General features: G+C 30.7%; 1 protein-coding gene across 1 annotated transcript in view; it reads left to right on the forward strand.

Annotated features, from left to right (window-relative positions):
- The first annotated feature begins 1,585 nt into the window (after nucleotides 1–1,585).
- Nucleotides 1,586–19,922, forward strand: part of LOC118204548 (nose resistant to fluoxetine protein 6-like) — a 131,334-nt gene continuing 112,997 nt past the window's right edge. Inside the window, exon 1 of the mRNA XM_085825860.1 lies at nucleotides 1,586–2,548. Within this exon, the coding sequence (XP_085681986.1) occupies nucleotides 2,212–2,548 (337 nt within the window). The 5' untranslated portion in view covers nucleotides 1,586–2,211. The remainder of the gene's footprint in view (nucleotides 2,549–19,922) is intronic.

Here is a 19,922-nt window from a genome sequence, read left to right on the forward strand (position 1 = left end):
TCAAAGGGCTTAATTTGTAAAAAGAAAAAGTATATTTAGTGACAAATAAGTTACAGGGATAAATTTCCTTTTTTACAGTTTGCTGCTTTACATTATCGAACTAAAATTTAAATATGCTGTAAAAATACTGTCAGAGAATTTGGGAATTTTCATTTCAGACTTTAAAGTATAGAAATGCCTCACTTTTTGCTGAATTATAACTTGTTGAACAAAATTAGAATTAAAGCATAACACGGAAAGGTCTTATGAAATGCTTATGTGAGGTAAAACAATTTAAGTAAATGAATTAAAATAACAGTTCAATATTTCATTTAATGGCAATGCATAATCGAATTCCTTTTGTATTTTAATAGGAATCTGTAACAGTAGAACATAAACTAACTAACACAAATGAAATGAAAATGATAGTAGTCATTTTTTATATTTTGTACCTTTAACAATTAAAACAAAACATATTATAGTCATACTTGAAAAGGTGTGAGAAGTACAATGTGAACAAAATGTGCTTTATCAGAAATAACTACTTGAAAAAAAAAAAAGCTTATTTTATTACATTCCATGGGAAGGAGAAAAAATTGCTTTTAAAATATTGTCTTCCTTAACCATCTTAAATCTAAACTTTACAAATAAATTATTTAATTAATCAAAATTGGGGTTAAAATTTTAAATATGAAATCATGTGATTTAAAAAAAATGGTGTTTTTAAAATGGTGTTTAAAATTTAAAAAATGGTGTTTAAAAAACGCACGTAATTTTTTAATAGATTACACGTATAACTAAACTATGCACTTCAAATTAAAAGCAACATTTAAATTAATTTAATAAAAAGAAGGTTTGAAAAATTGCTTTTTTTTCTCTTTTTTTTTTTTTTTTTTTTCCAAACTGTTAATTTGAGATTTAACTGTGTTTTTATTTGAGATTGTCGAAATTTCTTTCAATCGTCTACTTCAAGTTCTTTATAGCAGATGAAAATATCAATGCATGGGCATCTAAATATGCCATATTGTAAAAAACACAAGCAATATTAAAAGATACCAAAACATTATTGTTTTTATTTTAAAAAACTCGAAATTTAATGAATTTTATAATTATTGTGCTGTTTTATATACGAGAAGAAATTAGAATGTTAAACGGAACCCGATAGTGGTAAAAAGGGGGCACGGATGTAAAAAGGAAAATGGAAAAAAAATGTGGTAAAATAATTTTTTTTTTCATACCTTTAACAATGCTTCATTTTGCTTGAAAATACTGAAAATGAAGAAATTCGAAATGGACCGGCATTGAAAGTAAAATCTTTATGTATATTTTGCAATTAATAGCGCATATCGTCCACTTTCCTACGACTAGCTTTCCTACTACTTTGACATCATTCGTGCGAAGCATTCATTCATTGTCTCATGTTGTCCCACTTTTCGATTTGTATGATACATCAGTTTCACTTTTCACTTTTACCTTCATCGCCAAGAACTTCGTGAGATATATGAAAGAAGGAAAGGGTGAAAAAATGCTTAATCCTGGCAGACGCAAGGTTAAAATATTTATCCTTCTTTCTTCTTTCGCCGGTAACTGTGTGTGTATAACGTCCTTGAGCGCGAGCATCGCCAGAAGCTATAAGAGCAGCGGGATAAGAAAATAAGCAAAGCGAAAGAGGGACAGCTCTAACTGGTCCGAGCTTCCACTGCTGTGGACAGGTATTAACCCCTTTGCCTGGAACATTGTTCGCACTTGATCCCAGTTTCACTTTTCAAGTTCGTTCTCCATTGACCTGACATTCGCTAGATCATCTGCCCGAAGAAAAACTCCTCTCAATTAGCGTTCTCAAAAGTGGATTTTTCTCCATTCCAAGAAAACCAGATGGTTCTTTGAGGTTTTCGAAAACTGAACTTTTTAAAACATTACCTTTTAATCTGTATTTGTGATAGCTGAGAAAACTTACTGGACTATAGCACCTCGGTAAATTTAGAAGAAACAGCAGGGGCCAGAAGGAGCTGCGGATTTTTATCGTTGCCAATATTTTAAAAGAATAAAATAAATTCTTCACTCATAAAACATTTCTTATGAGATTCCATGGGACAAAGCGAGTTCAAACAGCAAGAAACCTTGCGGATAATATCAGGTTAACGTTTCCTCTGGCTTGAGCTGATCTAAGCTGTTTTCTAATTTAACTCTGCTGCAATATATTTTTACTGTCGAACCTGGCTTTATAACATTATGGCCTGTTTAAACACTCGTTACCACTTCAGTTTGCTGGTCGTCTTGGCTTGCTTTTGTGTACTGAATTGTCAAAAACTTCGAGAAAATGCTCCTTCTTCGTATAGTCAATCAGATGATGATACAGAACCTGCAACAGCAATCCCAGAACTTCATGCTCGTCAACTCTGGTTAAAGATGGATAAAGATTTAAAAACGGCTGTCGGAAAAATTGTGAAGAAAGTTTTGCCTTTTCTGATAAAAGAAATATATCAAAAGGACATATCTGCTAAGTGTCTCAGTTCGCTATTGCAACTGGCATCGGCTCTTAAAGCATCCAAGCTATGGGTTTATCAATGTAAGTGTCATTTTGTATTAATTTTTATACAATTTAATTGCTACTTTCAATACTTTAAAAAAAAATTCTTTTTTTAATATTTTAGTATCTCGCTTTTTTAAAACTATTTTAATTATTAGAATATGTATGGTTATCAATAGTTAGAAAAAATCACACTCATAAATCTGAAGTTACTTTGCAAACTGATAATTAAAATTTAAATTTGTTTAAAGGGTATCAAAATATTCCATCCCTTTAAAATATTTAATATCTGAAAGAACGATTAATTTGCGTCAAGTATTTTATAATTAACTAGATGGTTTTTAGAGAAACAATAATTTAAAAAATATGAATTATGAAAAATAATAATAGTAATAGTAGAAATAGTAATAGTAACATTATAAACACCAGTAAATATTCTAATCCTTTTTTTATCCATTTGGAATAAAATATTTCCACGTATGGCAATTAAACGCATGCGTAAATTAAATGGAATAGCTCATACTATTTCCAATTTTTTTAAATATTGAACTCTTTATTAATACTTCAAACCTAAAGGCATAAAAGATATTAAAAACATTAAAAATTTTAAAAATATTGCCGTATAATATTGTTCTTGGTAATGCTGAGGCAATGCTATTATTAAGGTAATTAATATTTAATGTCTTCTAGAACTGATTACGGAGAGATCTGTAGTTCGGAAAGCTTTGAATGCTTTTAACAAAATATTAAAAATGCACATTGCATTTAACATTCTATTTGAAATTTTCCATGTGCACTAAGTAATCTTGAAAATCTTCCCTTTATCATAAAGTTATAAATGTGAATTTTTTTAAATGTGAATCGAATTTTTTTTTAATGTAATGGAATTAAAACTTTTGAGTTTTAGAAAACTTAATAGATTCTTGAAATATCCCCAAAATTTTAAGAGTGCACGGAATTTAGAAAATTATGAGTTATTTAGTCCCTAACAGGGGCGTTTTCGTGGTTTTCCCCATGTGTAACGTGAATCGAGCCAGTTTCCCTTAGACAGTTCTCCACGAAGGCATCTCTCCTCTTAGACAGGAAACCCTCATGTAATTTTTCATAACTAAATAAGGCGAATGTCTAACAAATTCCCTTTGCAAATGGATATTTGAAGATAACTGGTATTTGTTTAAATAATGGCATGAAGTGTTCAAATTAAAATACTTCTTATTGGATCGCATTTAAAAACGAGCACCGCAAAATAATGTAGTGGCAAAAGCACTTTTATCATTTAAAATAAGGATGGTAATATACATAAAAGTTATTGATTAATTATATTTTAAACCTTATCTGTTATATGTATTATAAATTACATAAGTTAGAGACGTAATTAAAAAAAAACTTCTGAAAGGTTTCAGATTGTAACTGTCATCCAAAATGGTTTGTTAACGCATTTTACGCTTTCGCTCACCTCACAGTTTACCAGTCTGCTATTAAAATAGCCTTTTTTTTTTTGTCTTTTTAGCTCTATTAGGAGTCATTTCTTCCACTTACGCCATATGCAAATGAACAGAAAAATTACAGAAATTTTAAAAGCAGCATAGTAGTATACGCTTACAATTCCTGCTCCAGAATTAAATGTTAGCATACATTTTTCGATATTTTTCATTCGGTTCTTAGAAAAAATGTAAAGTTTTTAAATAAGGGTATTAAAAATAATGTACGTATATTATTTCATAATAACACGGAAAGCTGATTAAGTATTATTAGTCCAAAGGGACTTGAGTCCCGAAGGACTATTGCTTTCGTTTTGGCATTTTGCGTCGGACTCATAAATGTCGGTTCACTTTTCAAACTGTTGCCACAAAATGTTAGAGTCCTGCATTATATTTGAAGAAATTAAATAATGAAAAATCTGCATAAATGTATGTATATTTCTCGTATTGTGATAAAACAACGGTACATAGAACAATCGAATTTTGAATGACGTAATCCTACTACGAATATGGGCATCTGGAATCCCAAATTTGAAATTTGGAATTTGTTTTATTATCGATTTCATATTTTGTAAAACTTTAACGAATTTTAGAGTAACAAACTCAACTATTTAAAAGCGAGCAATGGCAACGTTGTGCAGAAAAAACATTTATATCTCCAGCGCGTGAGTCTCTGTATCGGAAATTCTAAATATATGCTCGTTTTAAAACTATTTTGCGATATTGCTGTTGCACTGGATCTTATGGTTTAAGTGCGAGGAACATGATATTTAATAAAGAAAGGTAACACACAAAATGTTAAAAAACGCCCCTTTGGACGTAATTTAAAATCTGAAACATTTCAGATTTTTTTTTTTTTTTGATTTTTATTTTTAGCCAAAAAGGGACGTTAGACCTGAGTGGGATATTAGTTTCGGAACGGCATTTTGGGTTAAATAACTAAAACGTTAATTGAAACAATATAAACGGCATTTCACTTCTCAAATTGTTGCCACCAAATAATATCACCCCATATTATATTAATTTAAATATAACACAGGGCGATAATATTGGGTGGCAACAATTTGAGAAGTGAAATGCCGTTTATAGTGTTTCAATTAACGTTTTAGTTATTTAACCCAAAATGCCGTTCCGAAACTAATATCCCACTCAGGTCTAACGTCCCTTTTTGGCTAAAAACAAAATAATACTTAATCAGCTTTCCGTGTTATTATAAAAAAAAAAAAATCTGAAATGTTTCAGATTTTAAATTACGTCCAAAGGGGCGTTATTTAACATTTTGTGTGTTACCTTTCTTTATTAAATATCATGTTCTTCGCACTTAAACCATAAGATCCAGTGGAACAGCAATATCGCAAAATAGTTTTAAAACGAGCATATCTTTAGAATTTCCGATACAGAGACTCACGCGCTGGAGATATAAATGTTTTTTCTGCACAACGTTGCCATTGCTCGCTTTGAAATCCTTGAGTTTGTTAATCAAAAATTCGTCAAAGTTTTAAAAAATAGGAAATCGATCACAAAACAAATTTCAAATTTCAAATTGGGTCTTCCACATGCTCATATTCGTTGGAGGATTACGTTATTCAAAATTCGATGACTCTATGTACCGTTATTTTATGGCAATGTGAGAAATATACATACATTTACGCAGATTTTCATTATTTAATTTCTTCAAATATAATGCAGGACTCTAACATTTTATGGCAACAGTTTGAAAAGTGAACCGACATTTATCCGTCCGACGCAAAATGCCAAAACGAAAGCAATAGTCCTTCGGGACTCAAGTCCCTTTGGACTAATACTATACGTACATTATTTTTAAAACCCTTATTTAAAAACTTTGCATTTTTTATTTGAAAAAAAAATTCGAAGCCTCATGCCAATATAATAATGTAACGCAACGGGACTTGGGAAGAGGGATAGTTAAGCTACAGACGTTTCTAACGTCAAAATGTCTCGCGCCACTGATTTAGATTCTAAATGGCGTGAATAAGGTTTTTTTATAAGTCCTTGTTTTATTCGTTCTGTCAAATAGCAGCAAAACGCACGAAATTTCGTGACATTGTGAATCTTTTGGTCAGGAAACGAAAATCTCATAATATATTTTACTCACAAAAGGCGACTTTAGATTTACTCAAGATACTTTCTTTTTGTTATTGCATACTAAACGTCTTAAGCGGAATCTTTCCAAAATTTATGAAACGGTACGTTGCGTTACGTTACTGTGTGTGTATTTTCAGATGCTATTGCTGCATGGAGCATAAAGTAATTAATTTATTTTACGCGTGAGTTCATGTACCTCCAACTCACAGATGCCGCCTTTTGTCTCTATTCTGCAAACCATACATTTCAATTACTTGTCAAATTTAGATGACTTCTAATCATTAAAAGACTGAGCGATTTAAAAACTAGAAACGCACTTATTAGTAAATTAAATCTGTATATTATTTTCAGTAGTACAATTGATACAACTTTAAACACATTTAATATACAATATTTCCAGTTGATAGTTTCAAATACTTTCAGCATTATTTTAATTAATAAAAAATACCACAAAAATTCTGAAATGTCTCAGATTTTAAATTACGTCCAAAGGGGCGTTTTTTAACGTTTTGTGTATTACCTTTATTTATTAAATATCACGTTCTTTGCACTTAAACCATAAAATTTTGTTCGATAGCAATGTCGCAAAATAATTTTAAAATGAGCATATCTTTAGAATCTTCGATACACAGTCTCACGCGCTGGAGATAGAAATGTTTTTGCTGTACAACGTTGCCATTTCTCGCTTTGAAATCCTTGAGTTTTTTCATCAAAAATTCATTAAACTTTTACAAAATATGAAATTTTTAATAAAACAAGTTCCAAATTTCAAATTTAGGATTTCAGATGCCCATATTCGCAGTAGGATTACGTCATTCAAAATTGAATGGCTCTAGATACTGTTTTATCCCAATGCGAGAAATATACATATATTTATGCAGATTTTTCATTATTTAATTTCTTCAAATATAATGCAGAAGTCTAACATTTTGTGGCAACAGTTTGAAAAGTGAATCGACATTTATAGGAGTCCGATGCAAAATGCCAAAACGAAAGTCATTAAAAATATTTTAATGCTATATACTTCACACGTGGTAGGCAGTCCTTTGTTTAAATTTACAATGCTTTCAATTTTAAAAGCATTTTAAAGATAAACCTCTTTTCTGTGGGTTAAACTGTAATTTGAAATTATATATATATATTATTTTTGCATTAAACTTATGCAGTCTGTTTAAATAAATCCTGTTAAGGGTATCTTATATTATAAGCCCAAAAGAGACATTTGTCCTGAATTGGATATTAATCTCGAAACGGCATTTTACCTCAAAGCACTTAAATGAGTTTTACCACTTTTCAAATTGATGCCGCCAAATATTATCGCCCTTTTTTATATTTAAAGAAATTAAGTAGTGAAAAATCTGAACCAATGAGTGAATGTTTCTCGCATTGTGAAAAAAGCGGTACATTGAGCCATCACATTTTGAATAAGGTATTTTTCCACCTAAAAGGGTACCTGGAATCCCGAATGATGAATTTCGAATTCGTTTTATATTCTATTTCATAGTTTTTAAAACTTTAACGAATTTTTGGTTTACAAACTTAGCGATTTCAAAGCGAGCAGTTGCAACATTGTACTGAAAAAAAAAAGAAAAAAAAAAAAAAATCTCCCGCACGCGAGACTGTGCGTCGGAAATTCTAAAGATATGCTGTTTTTAAATATTTTGTGATTTTGCTGTTGAATCGAATTTTATGTGGCGCAAGCGCCAATAACGCCATATTTAATAAATAAAATAAACACAGAAAATATTAATAATAAAAAGACAAAAAAAGTTTTATAAAGCCATCTTAGTAAGAAATATGAACACTGATATGATGAACTGCGAAAAGATTGGAAAAAAAAACAGAGAAATGTATGCCAACTCTTAACGCTGCGTCTGGAATTCTAAATGTACACCGCTATGCTGCTCTGAAATTTTTTATAATTATAGAGTTGAATTGTACATGGCATGAGTGTGAAGAAACTGTTGCCAAATAATAAAGCTAAAAAGACCAAAAAAAATGGGTTAGCAGTTGGCATTAACTTCGATGGTAAAAGTGACTCATTACGGAAGCGAAGTGAAATGAATAGTAAAAATCAAATCTCGCCTAGTAAATATCATGTTCTTTAACCAAAAGAAATGGCCCTCAAGCTACAAATTAGTCAGAAGTTGTGCGTAAAATTCAAACGACTTTTCAAAATTGTTCTTTTACATTTTTTTATTTTTATTTTTTTAACTCTCGCATTTACCAAAAAGGTTCTGTCCAAAAGGAAGTAAAAAAGAACAAAGAAAAAAAAAAGGGAGATGAATATCGTGTGTCGGATTTCACTTGCCACTTCTGTTCATTACTAATATTCACTCAAGGGAGGTGACAAAGTTACCTCCAATATGAACACTGATATGAAGTTACCTGATAAAAATTCAAGCATTTCATTTATTTCGATGGCTTAGTTATTTTCAGAAAGAAATCCCTGCCACAAACTGAAAGAAATTTCAAATAGACATTGATATTAAACTTATGAAACTATCATAGTGCCCAATATTAAATTTTGCTTAAGGAAATTATGGAAGGTTTCAAAGAAAGGCTTCATTTTGAGCTAAGGTAACATACAAGAAACTAAATCACGCATACAACGAGCTGTTCGTTATCAAATAGGTATCGAGTTCAAGGTGTGTGCGCTCGAATTTCTTAACACTATTGTAATTACAAAACAAGGCTTTCTGTTTCCATTGGATCGAGAGGGTGAAAAATAAGTTGCACTGAATTACTGATATTTGAATTTATTTAAGAGGAAATATTTTTTATTACTTAGGAAATATAATATGAAAACATTGTAAGTGTAATTCATACCAATATTAATAGATACAAAGTCAATATTTCATAATAGTATACTAGATAAACGACCAGAAGCTTCTATTGCAGTTGGCTCTTGATAAGAAAGGTCTTTTTGTTAAAGCAAGGAAGTTAAATATAGTTTTATTGTTAATTTCCAAAACGAAAACAAAATGTAATTTAAAATTTCAGATTATGATTTAACACGTGAAAAGAAGTTATCATTAGAAATTAAAAATAAATTAGCAGAAACATAAAAAATATAAATATAAAAATCCACTTTTATATTACGTCTCCTTATTGCCAAATCAGGAAACTGAATCTTTGTTATTAAATAAAATAAAAACTTTAAAAAATTTTAAAAACAATCTATACTATTAAAATAGTCTAGGTTTTCATGTTACATTACACACAAAAAAAACTATAATTTCACATATGATTTCACTAAAATTATTTACATATGTACAAAATTAGTACCAATAACATGGATAATATTATTGACAAATTCGTATGTCTTATCCTTAAAAAAACACTACTATAAACACACTATAAATTATATTTTTAAAGAAATATCAGCAGTATCATGAAAAAGTAAATTTCCCTATTCAAATTCACATATAACTGGAATATTTTTGTATAGGAAGATAATTGTTGCGTAATAGGACACGTTTGTGTAACAAGGAAAACATTTCCTAAATTCTGACAGAAAGAATTATAATAAAAGACATTTTTTCCTACTATCTGGAATAAACATTCAGAGAACATTTTTGATTTAATATTAAGTGATTTATCTTTCGCAAGTTATAGACATAATTTACCTTTGCGTCTCTTCTAAAATCACCATTTTATTGTTCCACTCATCATTATATCAAAGTAAGGAAATAGCAAAAAAGAAATAAGATTTTCCGTGTAATTAGCTTTTCTTGGCATTTCAATTTTTCCCGAATTATTATGCAAAATCTTTAAAAAAGAAGTAGCGAGAGTACAGGAAGATGTTTCGAAAGGAAATAAAACAGAATTATAAACGTGTAATCCTTTGCAAAATATTATTTATCTTTTTCGATTTTCAATTCAGACTATAAAATAAAACAGAATTATAAACGTGTAATCCTTTGCAAAATATTATTAATCTTTTTCGATTTTCAATTCGGACTGTAAAATAAAACAGAATTATAAACCTGTAATCCTTTGCAAAATATTATTTTTCAATTCAGACTGTAATAAAGATTGCATATTGTGTTTAATTAAGAAAGTGTTGCGCAATGTAATTTATCGAATGCCTATTTCTAAGCTCAGTAATCTAAACTTTTTATCAAAACAGAAAAAATTATGGGTAATTTTAATTGCCATATATCATATAACCAACTCATTCAGCTGCTAGAATTGGACCCCGAGGACAATGTCTCGCCGCTCAAGTCGCTCGCTCCACTAGAAGAAGACTACAGTAAATAAAATTCTGAAGGTTTCATATTTTAAGGGTCGCCCAAAAGGCTTTGTTAAAGTTTCTTACGCTCTCGCTAAACTCGCAGTCTACCAGTTTAGTTTTAGACTCCCTCCTGCTAACCGATTTTTTTTTTTTTTTTTTTTTGTCTTTTTAGCTTCATTATTAAGTATCATAATCGGTTAGCAGGACTCCCTCCTGCTAACCGATTTTTTTTTTGTCTTTTTAGCTTCATTATTAAGTATCATATTCTTCGCACTTACGTCATATACAAATCAACAGCAAAATTACAAAAATTTACCGATTTAGAATTACCGACGCAGCATTAAGTGTTTTCATAATAATTTTTCTGTTTTATTTTTCCAGCCTTTTCTCAAATCATCATATCAATGTTCAGTTTTCTTTCTAAGATGGCTTTGCATTTTTAAACTGACGAAAATTTACAAACAAATCTTTTTTTTTTTTTTTCTCTTTTTATTATTAAAGCTTTTTATCGCTGAGTTTGTGAATCGAAAGTCCGTTAAAAGTTTCAAAATATGGAATAGTTAAAAAAAATTCAAAATTCAAAATTCGGGCTTCCAGGTGCATTTGCCAGGGTCGAGGACTACGCTATTCGAAATTCGACGGCTCTCGGTACATTCGTTTTTTCACAATGCGAGAAACATATATATGTTACCGTGAAAGACCGAAATTGGAGAATGTCGACTTTCACCGGAATATCAACATTCACCAAATACGTCGGTGAAAGACCGAATATTTCACTACATTCTTGTATATTCGGACCCTCACCGGTGTATGTCGACAATCACAGATATGCTCTGGTGAAAGTCGAAAAATGAGGTCATAAAGTGCCATAATAGTTTAAGTTGTTGCAATAAATAAGATTTGAATCACATAATTTAGTAAGTTTTTTATTACTGTTATTTTATTTTCTCATTTAGAACGTACTGTATAATTAATTAAGTTCTTAACTTCTATTATTTTCCTTTCTCATTTTGAATGTATTGTGTGTTTTAGGTTCTCATGTTCTTAAGTTCTTATTTCAAGTTTCAAGTGCGTTTATTCGCGACTGAATGACGGAGAAGAAAATATAATATTGTTATATGTTTAACATTCCCCATTAGTACATGGTGAATGTCGATATTGATCGGTGTAAGTCAGGAATAAGAGTATTTAGATAATATTTCGGACATACACCAAGAGACTATGTGAATGTTGACATTCACCGGTGAAAGTCGACATTCTCCAAATTTCAGTCTTTCACCGTAACATATACATTCAGACAGTTTCTTCATTATTGTTTCTTTAAAATAATACAGGGCGATAATATTTGGTAGGACCATTTTAAAAGTGTATAAGGTATTTCTCCCACCTTCCTAGCGTGCCTTCCTGGTGTAGTGGTCAGCTAACTGAGCCGGTATTTCAGAGATCCGTGGTTCGATTCCCGGCGAAGGCTATTGCTAATTTTTCATCTTGCCTAGTTCCCAAAAATGCCTAATGTCTCTACAAGTGGTACGCTGTTTATAGTGATTGAACATAAAATGGTGTTTCAAGACTAAATCCCATTCGGGGTTAACGTCCCTTTTCGACTAAAGAGTAGAAAGAAAATCAGGTTAATAATTCATCAAAAATTATTATTATATCTATCAATCATACTTTAATATAGCAGTGAAAAAATCATATTTCGCTGAATTTAAGTATTCTATAAGTAAGCGCAGCCACAAACACACAAATATACCGAAAATAATAAACTATGGTATGTCAAGATAATTGCTGGAATTACACTAATTCTTGTATCTTAGATTAGAGAGAACACAATATAAGAGGAGTAGTGCATTGTGAAATATACGTATAAGAGGGTTTATATTGGTCAGGAATTTGCTCTTTCATGGTTACAGTCGAGATTATGTGCCAGAAACCTAATTCAGGACACAATTAACATAGGCGGAAACACGAATAAAAGCAAAACAAGCATAAGTTTCAGCTAACTGGCAATTTAGAAGCCCAGCAATTGCAAGGGTCTTTATTGCTCAAATATTTGTTTACTTTTGTTTAAGATGACCTAAATCCACAACCACAAGCTTTGATCTTTTTAATACGGGAAAGAAAACTTTTAAAAATAATGATTTCATGTGGCGAAAAGGATAATTAAACTGTAGAGTAAAAGATACTATATTATTCTAAATACAAATAGAGGAAAAATAGAACTCCTAGTTTCCGCCTTGAGCTGAAATTTATCTGTTAACAGTTTTATGCCAGGGTTTAAAATTTTCTAAAGGAAACTAGGAACTAAAACTAAACTAGTGGATATAGTTAATATTAGGAATTTAAATTTTAGAAACAACTCATACCAAAAAAATCTGAAATGTTTCAGATTTTAAATTACGTCCAAAGGGACGTTTTTTTAACATTTTTTGTGTTACCTTTATTTGTTAAATATCATGCTCTTCGCATTTAAACCATAAAATTCAGTTCAACAGCAATATCGCAAAATAATTTTAAATTGAGCATATCTTTAGAATTTTCGATACACAGTCTCACGCGCTGGAGATAGACATGTTTTTGCTGTACAACGTTGAAATTTCTCGCTTTCAAATCCTTGAGCTTTTTAATAAAGAATTCATTAAAGTTTTAGAAAATATGAAGTTGATAATGAAACAAATTTCAAATTTGGGTTTGCAGATGCCCGTATTCGCAGTAGGATTACGTCATTCAAAATTGCATGGCTCTAGGTACCGTTGTTTTATCACAATGCGAGAAACATACATACATTTACGCAGATTCTTCATTATTTAATTTCTTCAAATATAATACAGAGCGATAATATTGGATGGCAGTAATTTGAAAAGTGAAATGGACATTCAGAGTGATTCGAAGCAAAATCGTAAAACGAAAACAATAGTTCTTCAGGGACAAAGCCCCTTTGGACTGAAAAATACTTCAATATATAGACTTATGTCAGATATTGAAATTTCGTAATGCCAAAGCATTTTGTCAGTTGACTGTGTAACTTAACCAAAAAATATAGCAAATATATTAACAAAAAATAAGATTGTCTATTCAAACTACAATAAAACTATAATAAAATGTTGCGAACTCAGGGAGCGACATTTGTAAAAATACGGCGCAAAATTATTTGTTCTTTGCTTAAAATAATCTTGACATACGAATGATTTAAATTCCAAATTAATAAAGCATTTCATCTTCAAATATATGAAATACAAATTTTCGTACACATCCATGGTAAAATCCAAACTATAATTTAAGATTTCCCAACATTCCATTGACAAATCCATTGATTATTAAAATTCTTTAGAGATTTAACTCTGAATATGCCATAATTATTAAAATTTTTAGCCCAAAAGTGGCGTAAGTTCCGAGTGATATATTATTATTGAAGTTGCATTTTGCCTTCAATCACTACAAATGGCTTATCACTTTCCAAATTGTTGCCACTAAATATTATCTCCCTGTATTATATTAAAAAAATTAAATTACGAATAATCTCCATGAATATATGCGTGTTTCTGGCATTATGAAAAAAACGGTACCTAAGGCTATCGCATTTTTAATAACGTAGTCCTTAAGGAATGACTTCTTAGTCGTCCGTAACGCGTCTAGCGCGTTCAAGTAAAACAGTAAGAGATCTTCAACGTCTACTCAGCAGAGAAAGAGAAAAAATGAGGTTGTGAATTGGAAAGACAAGAAGGATATACGTTTGATGCATACAGTCCATAATAACTCTATGATTGATATTGATGTTGAAACACGGAAAAGAACTGTAAAAAACAATAATTATAAAAGATTACAACAACAAAATGGGAGGAGTGGACCGCCTGAATCAGATGTTATCAAATTAATCCTGCTGTTAGAAAAAAGGAGAGATATTATCACTTTTCCATTATGTTTTATTTCCTTATAATTTTACTTAATATTCATTGACATTCATCCACTACGAAAATTATGTAAGTACAGAGAAAACAACATTACACGTTGCGAAAAACAAAGGGCCGCTGAGTAGAAATTTTCGCGGACAGGAGAGGACGGCGAAAGGGTTAAAATTAATAAATGAAATGCTTTAAATAAAGAGGGGCTATTTTTTAATGTTCTTTATATGGTGTAAGTTTATATTAGTACTACTATAGTTCTATATTGTAAGGCAATCCAGTTAGTGTTAAATAAAAATTTATAATGTATGGAAATGTATAGAAAAAAGTATAGAAATATGTATGTATGTACAGAAATAATAGGCCCACCAGCGGCCGAGCGGTAAAGACGCTGAACACTGGTAGTTCGGTCGCGAGGTTCGAATCCCGCGAACGGGCTGGCTGCATGGGTATTTTCGTGATTTTTCCCATGTGTAACGTGTATACGAACCAGTTTCCTTTAGAAAGTCCTCCACGAAGGCATCCCTCCCTTTAGGCAGATAGCCCTCGTGTGCTTTGCCTTAATTAAATAATCCAATCCAATCCAATCCGTACAGAAATAATAGTATAATGAAAAAAGTAATATATAGAAAAAAGGAGTAATGTATCGAAAAAAAGGAAAAGTAATGTATAGAAAAAAAAAAAAGGAATAGTCATGAAAATATGGACTGATCATAATTATAAGGGAATAAGATGTTTTTTATGACTTTAATGAAATTTACTATTTGTGTGTTAAATCCGAAGTGGAATGTTGATTAACATTATTTTTAAATTCCTACTATTATTTGGCACTCTTCCTATATATTGTTCAAATTTTCAATCCTTAATAAAATACTTTTTATTCACCCACTCAAGTTCAAATACATTTTTTTAAACTTGTAGTGAATGACACTTGATGTTAATACAGTTTTTTCACATATTAAAAGTGTTTAAAATTTTTAATTTAATTTGTTTTTTTATTTTTAAACTTTATTTTTGTATTTTTAAAATTTTTCTTTGTTAATTTAATTTTCTTTTGTATTTTTAAAATTTTTCTTTGCTAATTTAATTTTCTTTTGTATTTTTAAAATTTTTCTTTGTTAATTTAATTTTCTTTTGTATTTTTAATATTTTCTTTGTTGACCTAAGTTAGGAATTGACTTTAATTTTTTTATATTACTTGTTATATTATCGTTTTACACATTATTTTTGTTTTTAGCCTCGTTTCGTAGTACAATTTGTTTTCGTTTGTTTATTACAACTAGGATTTTTAATTACACATTTAAATGCCATTCAAGTATATAAAAGAACAGTCAATTAAACATTTTAAAAATCTTAAGAATAAATAAAAAATATTGAGATATCTCATACAACCAAAGCAAGACGGAAAGACAAATAAAATGACTTCAAAACAACACGATAAAAAGAATTTCAAATATTTTACCCATGACGATTCTTATGATATAAAACAAAGAATTGTTTTAAATCATTTTTTTTTTCGCATTATGATCCTTTTTTCCTCTGTGATAAAACCGAGAAGGAAAAAAAAAATATTCTCTAATGCACTTAACATGCGATAATTATATCTCACCATGAAATTCTCTTGACCTATTCATTTGCTTTACCAGACAGGACTGAAAGAATAAATCGTAACCAATAATAGGTCAAGATCGGTAGTTGAAGAATGTGAGTCAAGATCACGCGGAAAAACTACACAATCGTATACCTGATCTCTTCCTTCCCGAAACTCTACACTATTGTTAAGAATATGCAAAATCCTTATTGCTCGAACGGCTAAAGTGGGCTAGATAGCACTATGGCACGTGGCTAAGTACCAATTGTTTTTTACTTAAAACTGGTCGGAAATTTTCAACCTATTTCATTAGCAATAAAAAAGATAAAAATGTTGCAGAAAAGAGTTTATATCATGTGTCTACAGCATTTAACAAATTAAGAATGTATTTTGCGTTTCGCATTCTATTTGAAAAAAAGAAAAAAAAAAAAAAAAAGAAGAAAAAGAAAAAAATTAAAATGTTTCAGATTTTAAATTACGTCCAAAGAGGCGTTTCTTTAACATTTTGTGTGTTACCTTTATTTATTAAATATCACGTTCTTTGCACTTAAACCATAAAATTCAGTTCAATAGCCATGTCGCAAAATAATTTTAAAATGAGCCTATTTTTAGAATGTCCGTTACACAGTTCGACGCACTGGAGATAAAAAGGTTTCCCTCCCCGTTGAGTGTTGCCATGGCTCGCTTTTAAATCTTTGAGTTTGTTACTCAAAAATTCGTTAAAGTTTTACAAAATATGAAATCGATAATAAAACAAATTCCAAAATTCAAATTTGGGATTTCAGATGCCCATATTCGCAGTAGGATTATGTCATTCAAAATTGGATGGCTCTAGATACCGTTGTTTTATCACAATGCAAGAAATATATACATACATTTATGCAGATTTTTTCAATATTTAATTTCTTCAAATATAATGCAGGACTCTAGGATTTGGTGGCAACAGTTTGAAAAGTGAAACGAGCAGATATAGGAGTCCGACGCAAAATGCCAAAACGAAAGTAAAAGTCCTTCGGGACTCAAATCCCTTTGGACTAAAAATATATAAACATTCATATTAAATGCAAGTTACAAATATAATTGAATATCCTCAATTAACGAAAAATCGACTCATTAAAGGAATATTTACGTCTATACATACATACATATAAAGAATAAAAACATCGGAATGGTTTCAGATTGTAACTGTCGCCTAAAAGAGTTTGTTAAGGTTTTTTACACTCCCCGAGCTCGCAGTCTTCAGTCTGGCTGTTAGCTCAGTCCTAATTGCTCTTTCTTTTCTGGGGTCGTTTTGGCTTTATTATTTATCATCATTATCTTCGCCAGACAAATACAATTCAACAGCAAAATTTCAAAAACATTTAAAAACAGTCTAGCGGTATACATTTAGAATTCCCGATGCAGCGTTAACTGTTCGAATAATTTTTTCTGTTTTTACAGTTTTTTCTCAGTTTATCATATTAATGTTCAGTTTCCTTAGTAAGATGGCATTACAAAACTTCTTTTGTCTTATTATTATTAACGTTTTGTGAGTTTACTTTATTTATTAAATATCATGTTTACGGTTCTTAGGCCACATAAAATTCGATTCCACAACAAAATCACAGAATATTTAAAAACAGCATATCTTTAGAGTTTCCCGTTAGACAGTATTTTGAGAAAAAAAATATTTTCTTCCGTACAGTGCTGCCACTGCTTTGAAATCGTTGAACTTGTTAATGAAAAATTTGTTAAAATTTTGAGAAATATGACGTAGATAGTAAAACTAACTCGAAATTCAAAATTTGGGTTTCCAGATGCCCATGTTCGGGTTGTTGCTCTACTTTGAATTCTAACAGCTCTTTCCGGATTTCAAAACTTGTTACTTATAAATGAGTTTTCGTTCAGTTAAGAAATATGAAATAAAGATTTATTAAAGTGTCTTTTATCGATTGACTAATATACAATCGAGTCAAAAAATTAATAAACTAAATTTATAACATGCTAAGAGGAAGAAATTCATCACAGAAGTAGAAAGCTTGTCTATTTCCATAATTCCCCCCCCCCCCAATGGTAACTTTATTCGAAAATTATTCCGACATAGTTTAAGTGAAAATGATGGTAATAGCTCCTCATTTAAAATTCGAAATTTTTCTGGTAGCAATTATTTCGAACAGATTGAAGAGTGTGAACTAGTTAAGAGCATGTAGTGTTTACTAAGAAAAATGGCCTACTTCTGAGAAATTGGACCGTGAATCCGAAAATATAAAAGATCCGAAACTCAGCTTTCTAAAAGACTGGTGGACAGAACGATATGGACCAGTGAAATAATGACAGTTTGCTCTTGTTACTTTGCTGCCTTTCATGATTTCAGAATTTCAATCGGACTGAAATTCTTCAGGAGACCAGTAAGAATAGTACAGTTTTTCGTTCCTTTTTAAAATTATAGGAAGACGGTTTTGTTAGACATTTTTTTTTTTTGTATGTTTCTTAGTTTTTTTAAAAGTATAACAATTGTGTCTTAAATGCAGTTGTGTTATTAAAGTCTTTTATTGAAAGTAAAACTTTTTATGATTTTCATAACCTTTTCTTAATTGCAGAGTCACTTCATTATACATCATTGGCTCCCATGCATCAAGGATGCATGAAATTGGAGGGCGAAAAAAATACAAAATTAGAATTACAGAAAGACAAAATAGTAATTAACCTCAGTCTAATAACAACAACTACATCGAGCCGCCCAGACGGTGTAGTGGTTAGTGGAGCCCCCTCCGGTATAATCCCGGAAAAGCATAATGTAAAAAAGTAAGGATGTTTCTAAGTGTATAGCATCTTTGCGGCATGGGAACGCTCTAAATATATGGCGAGACGAAACTCCTCTCGAGAGGTTGCTGGTTGGGGTAAAGGGGGTGGGAAAGCTTCGGACTCGTCCTCTCCCGGGTGCTATCGATCAAAATTGTTACTCAAGGCTGGTACTCAAGGTACGCCTTGAGTACGCCGTATGGTACTCAAGGCGTACCTTGTGTACCAGCCTTGAGTTAATTAATTAATTTTAATCTTCCAGTACGTGCGTGGGCTCAAAATTTACGAGAAATTCAGTTTTAAATGCACATTTTTCGAATATCGAAGCTGAGACGTCATTTCTATTCCTCCTTTCTACCCTTCCCCACATCATGGAATGTGCCAACAGGAAGTCATTTGACTTTTTTACTAACTGGGCATTTGTGTTACGTTTCAGCGTTTTCGTCAAAGTAACTACACGCGCGTGTTCGTAGGTGAAAATTCGGAAAAAAAATTTCTCAAATATTTTGCAATTTTGTGTTATTAATTGCCGCATATTATTTTAATTTGAATACATTTGGCTCTGCAAATCGGTTTTCATGGCAAAAAAATATGTGCAACCAACTGATTTTGCTCGCATTCTTCAAGAATTATCTGATGGAGAAAAGGAAGACAAGGAAACCTTTGGATGGGAGAAAAATAACGATATCCTTTCCTTATTTTCTTTTATTTTTATTTTTTAGAAATAAATAAAAATATTATAGTTTAAAATGCGTTTTCGTAACCAGTAAGAAGTAAATTAGAAGAAAGTAATGCTAAACTTACTTTTTTCCTACCAGGGTGTTTTCCTTTTTTATTTGCCTATACGTCTTTGATGAATATTAAAATTAGCTTCGATTTTAAAATGTAATTATTAAAAAATAAATTTAAAATGTTCTATAATGAAATACATCATTGCATTTACATCTCGCTAACATAAGAACTTGAAAATAATTTACTGATATTTGAATGTGATATCATTTGTATTTTGCAATAATAAGATTAATATTTTATTTCTTAACAAATTTATTATCAACATTCACTCATTTCTGTCGTTTTTCGTGCCCAAAATGGTAAAATAACGGATGTCGTAAAAAATACGACGCGCGCGTGCTCATGTAAAATTGCCAAGAGCGCGTGCTAGAAGGTTAAACATTAAAAAAAAATTTTAGTCCCTGGATGTCAACTGTATCAACACTCTAGTCCACCAACCAGTATCGATTGCATAGGTTTTCTTCCTGCAACGATGAACCTATTAGCAAACGATCGGTGTAAAACCTCTCTAAAGAGCTTTTGG

Source organism: Stegodyphus dumicola, chromosome 10, assembly GCF_044657685.1.
Source record: "Stegodyphus dumicola isolate Sdum_Otavi_A_Nest chromosome 10, ASM4465768v1".
Lineage (NCBI taxonomy): Eukaryota > Metazoa > Arthropoda > Arachnida > Araneae > Eresidae > Stegodyphus > Stegodyphus dumicola.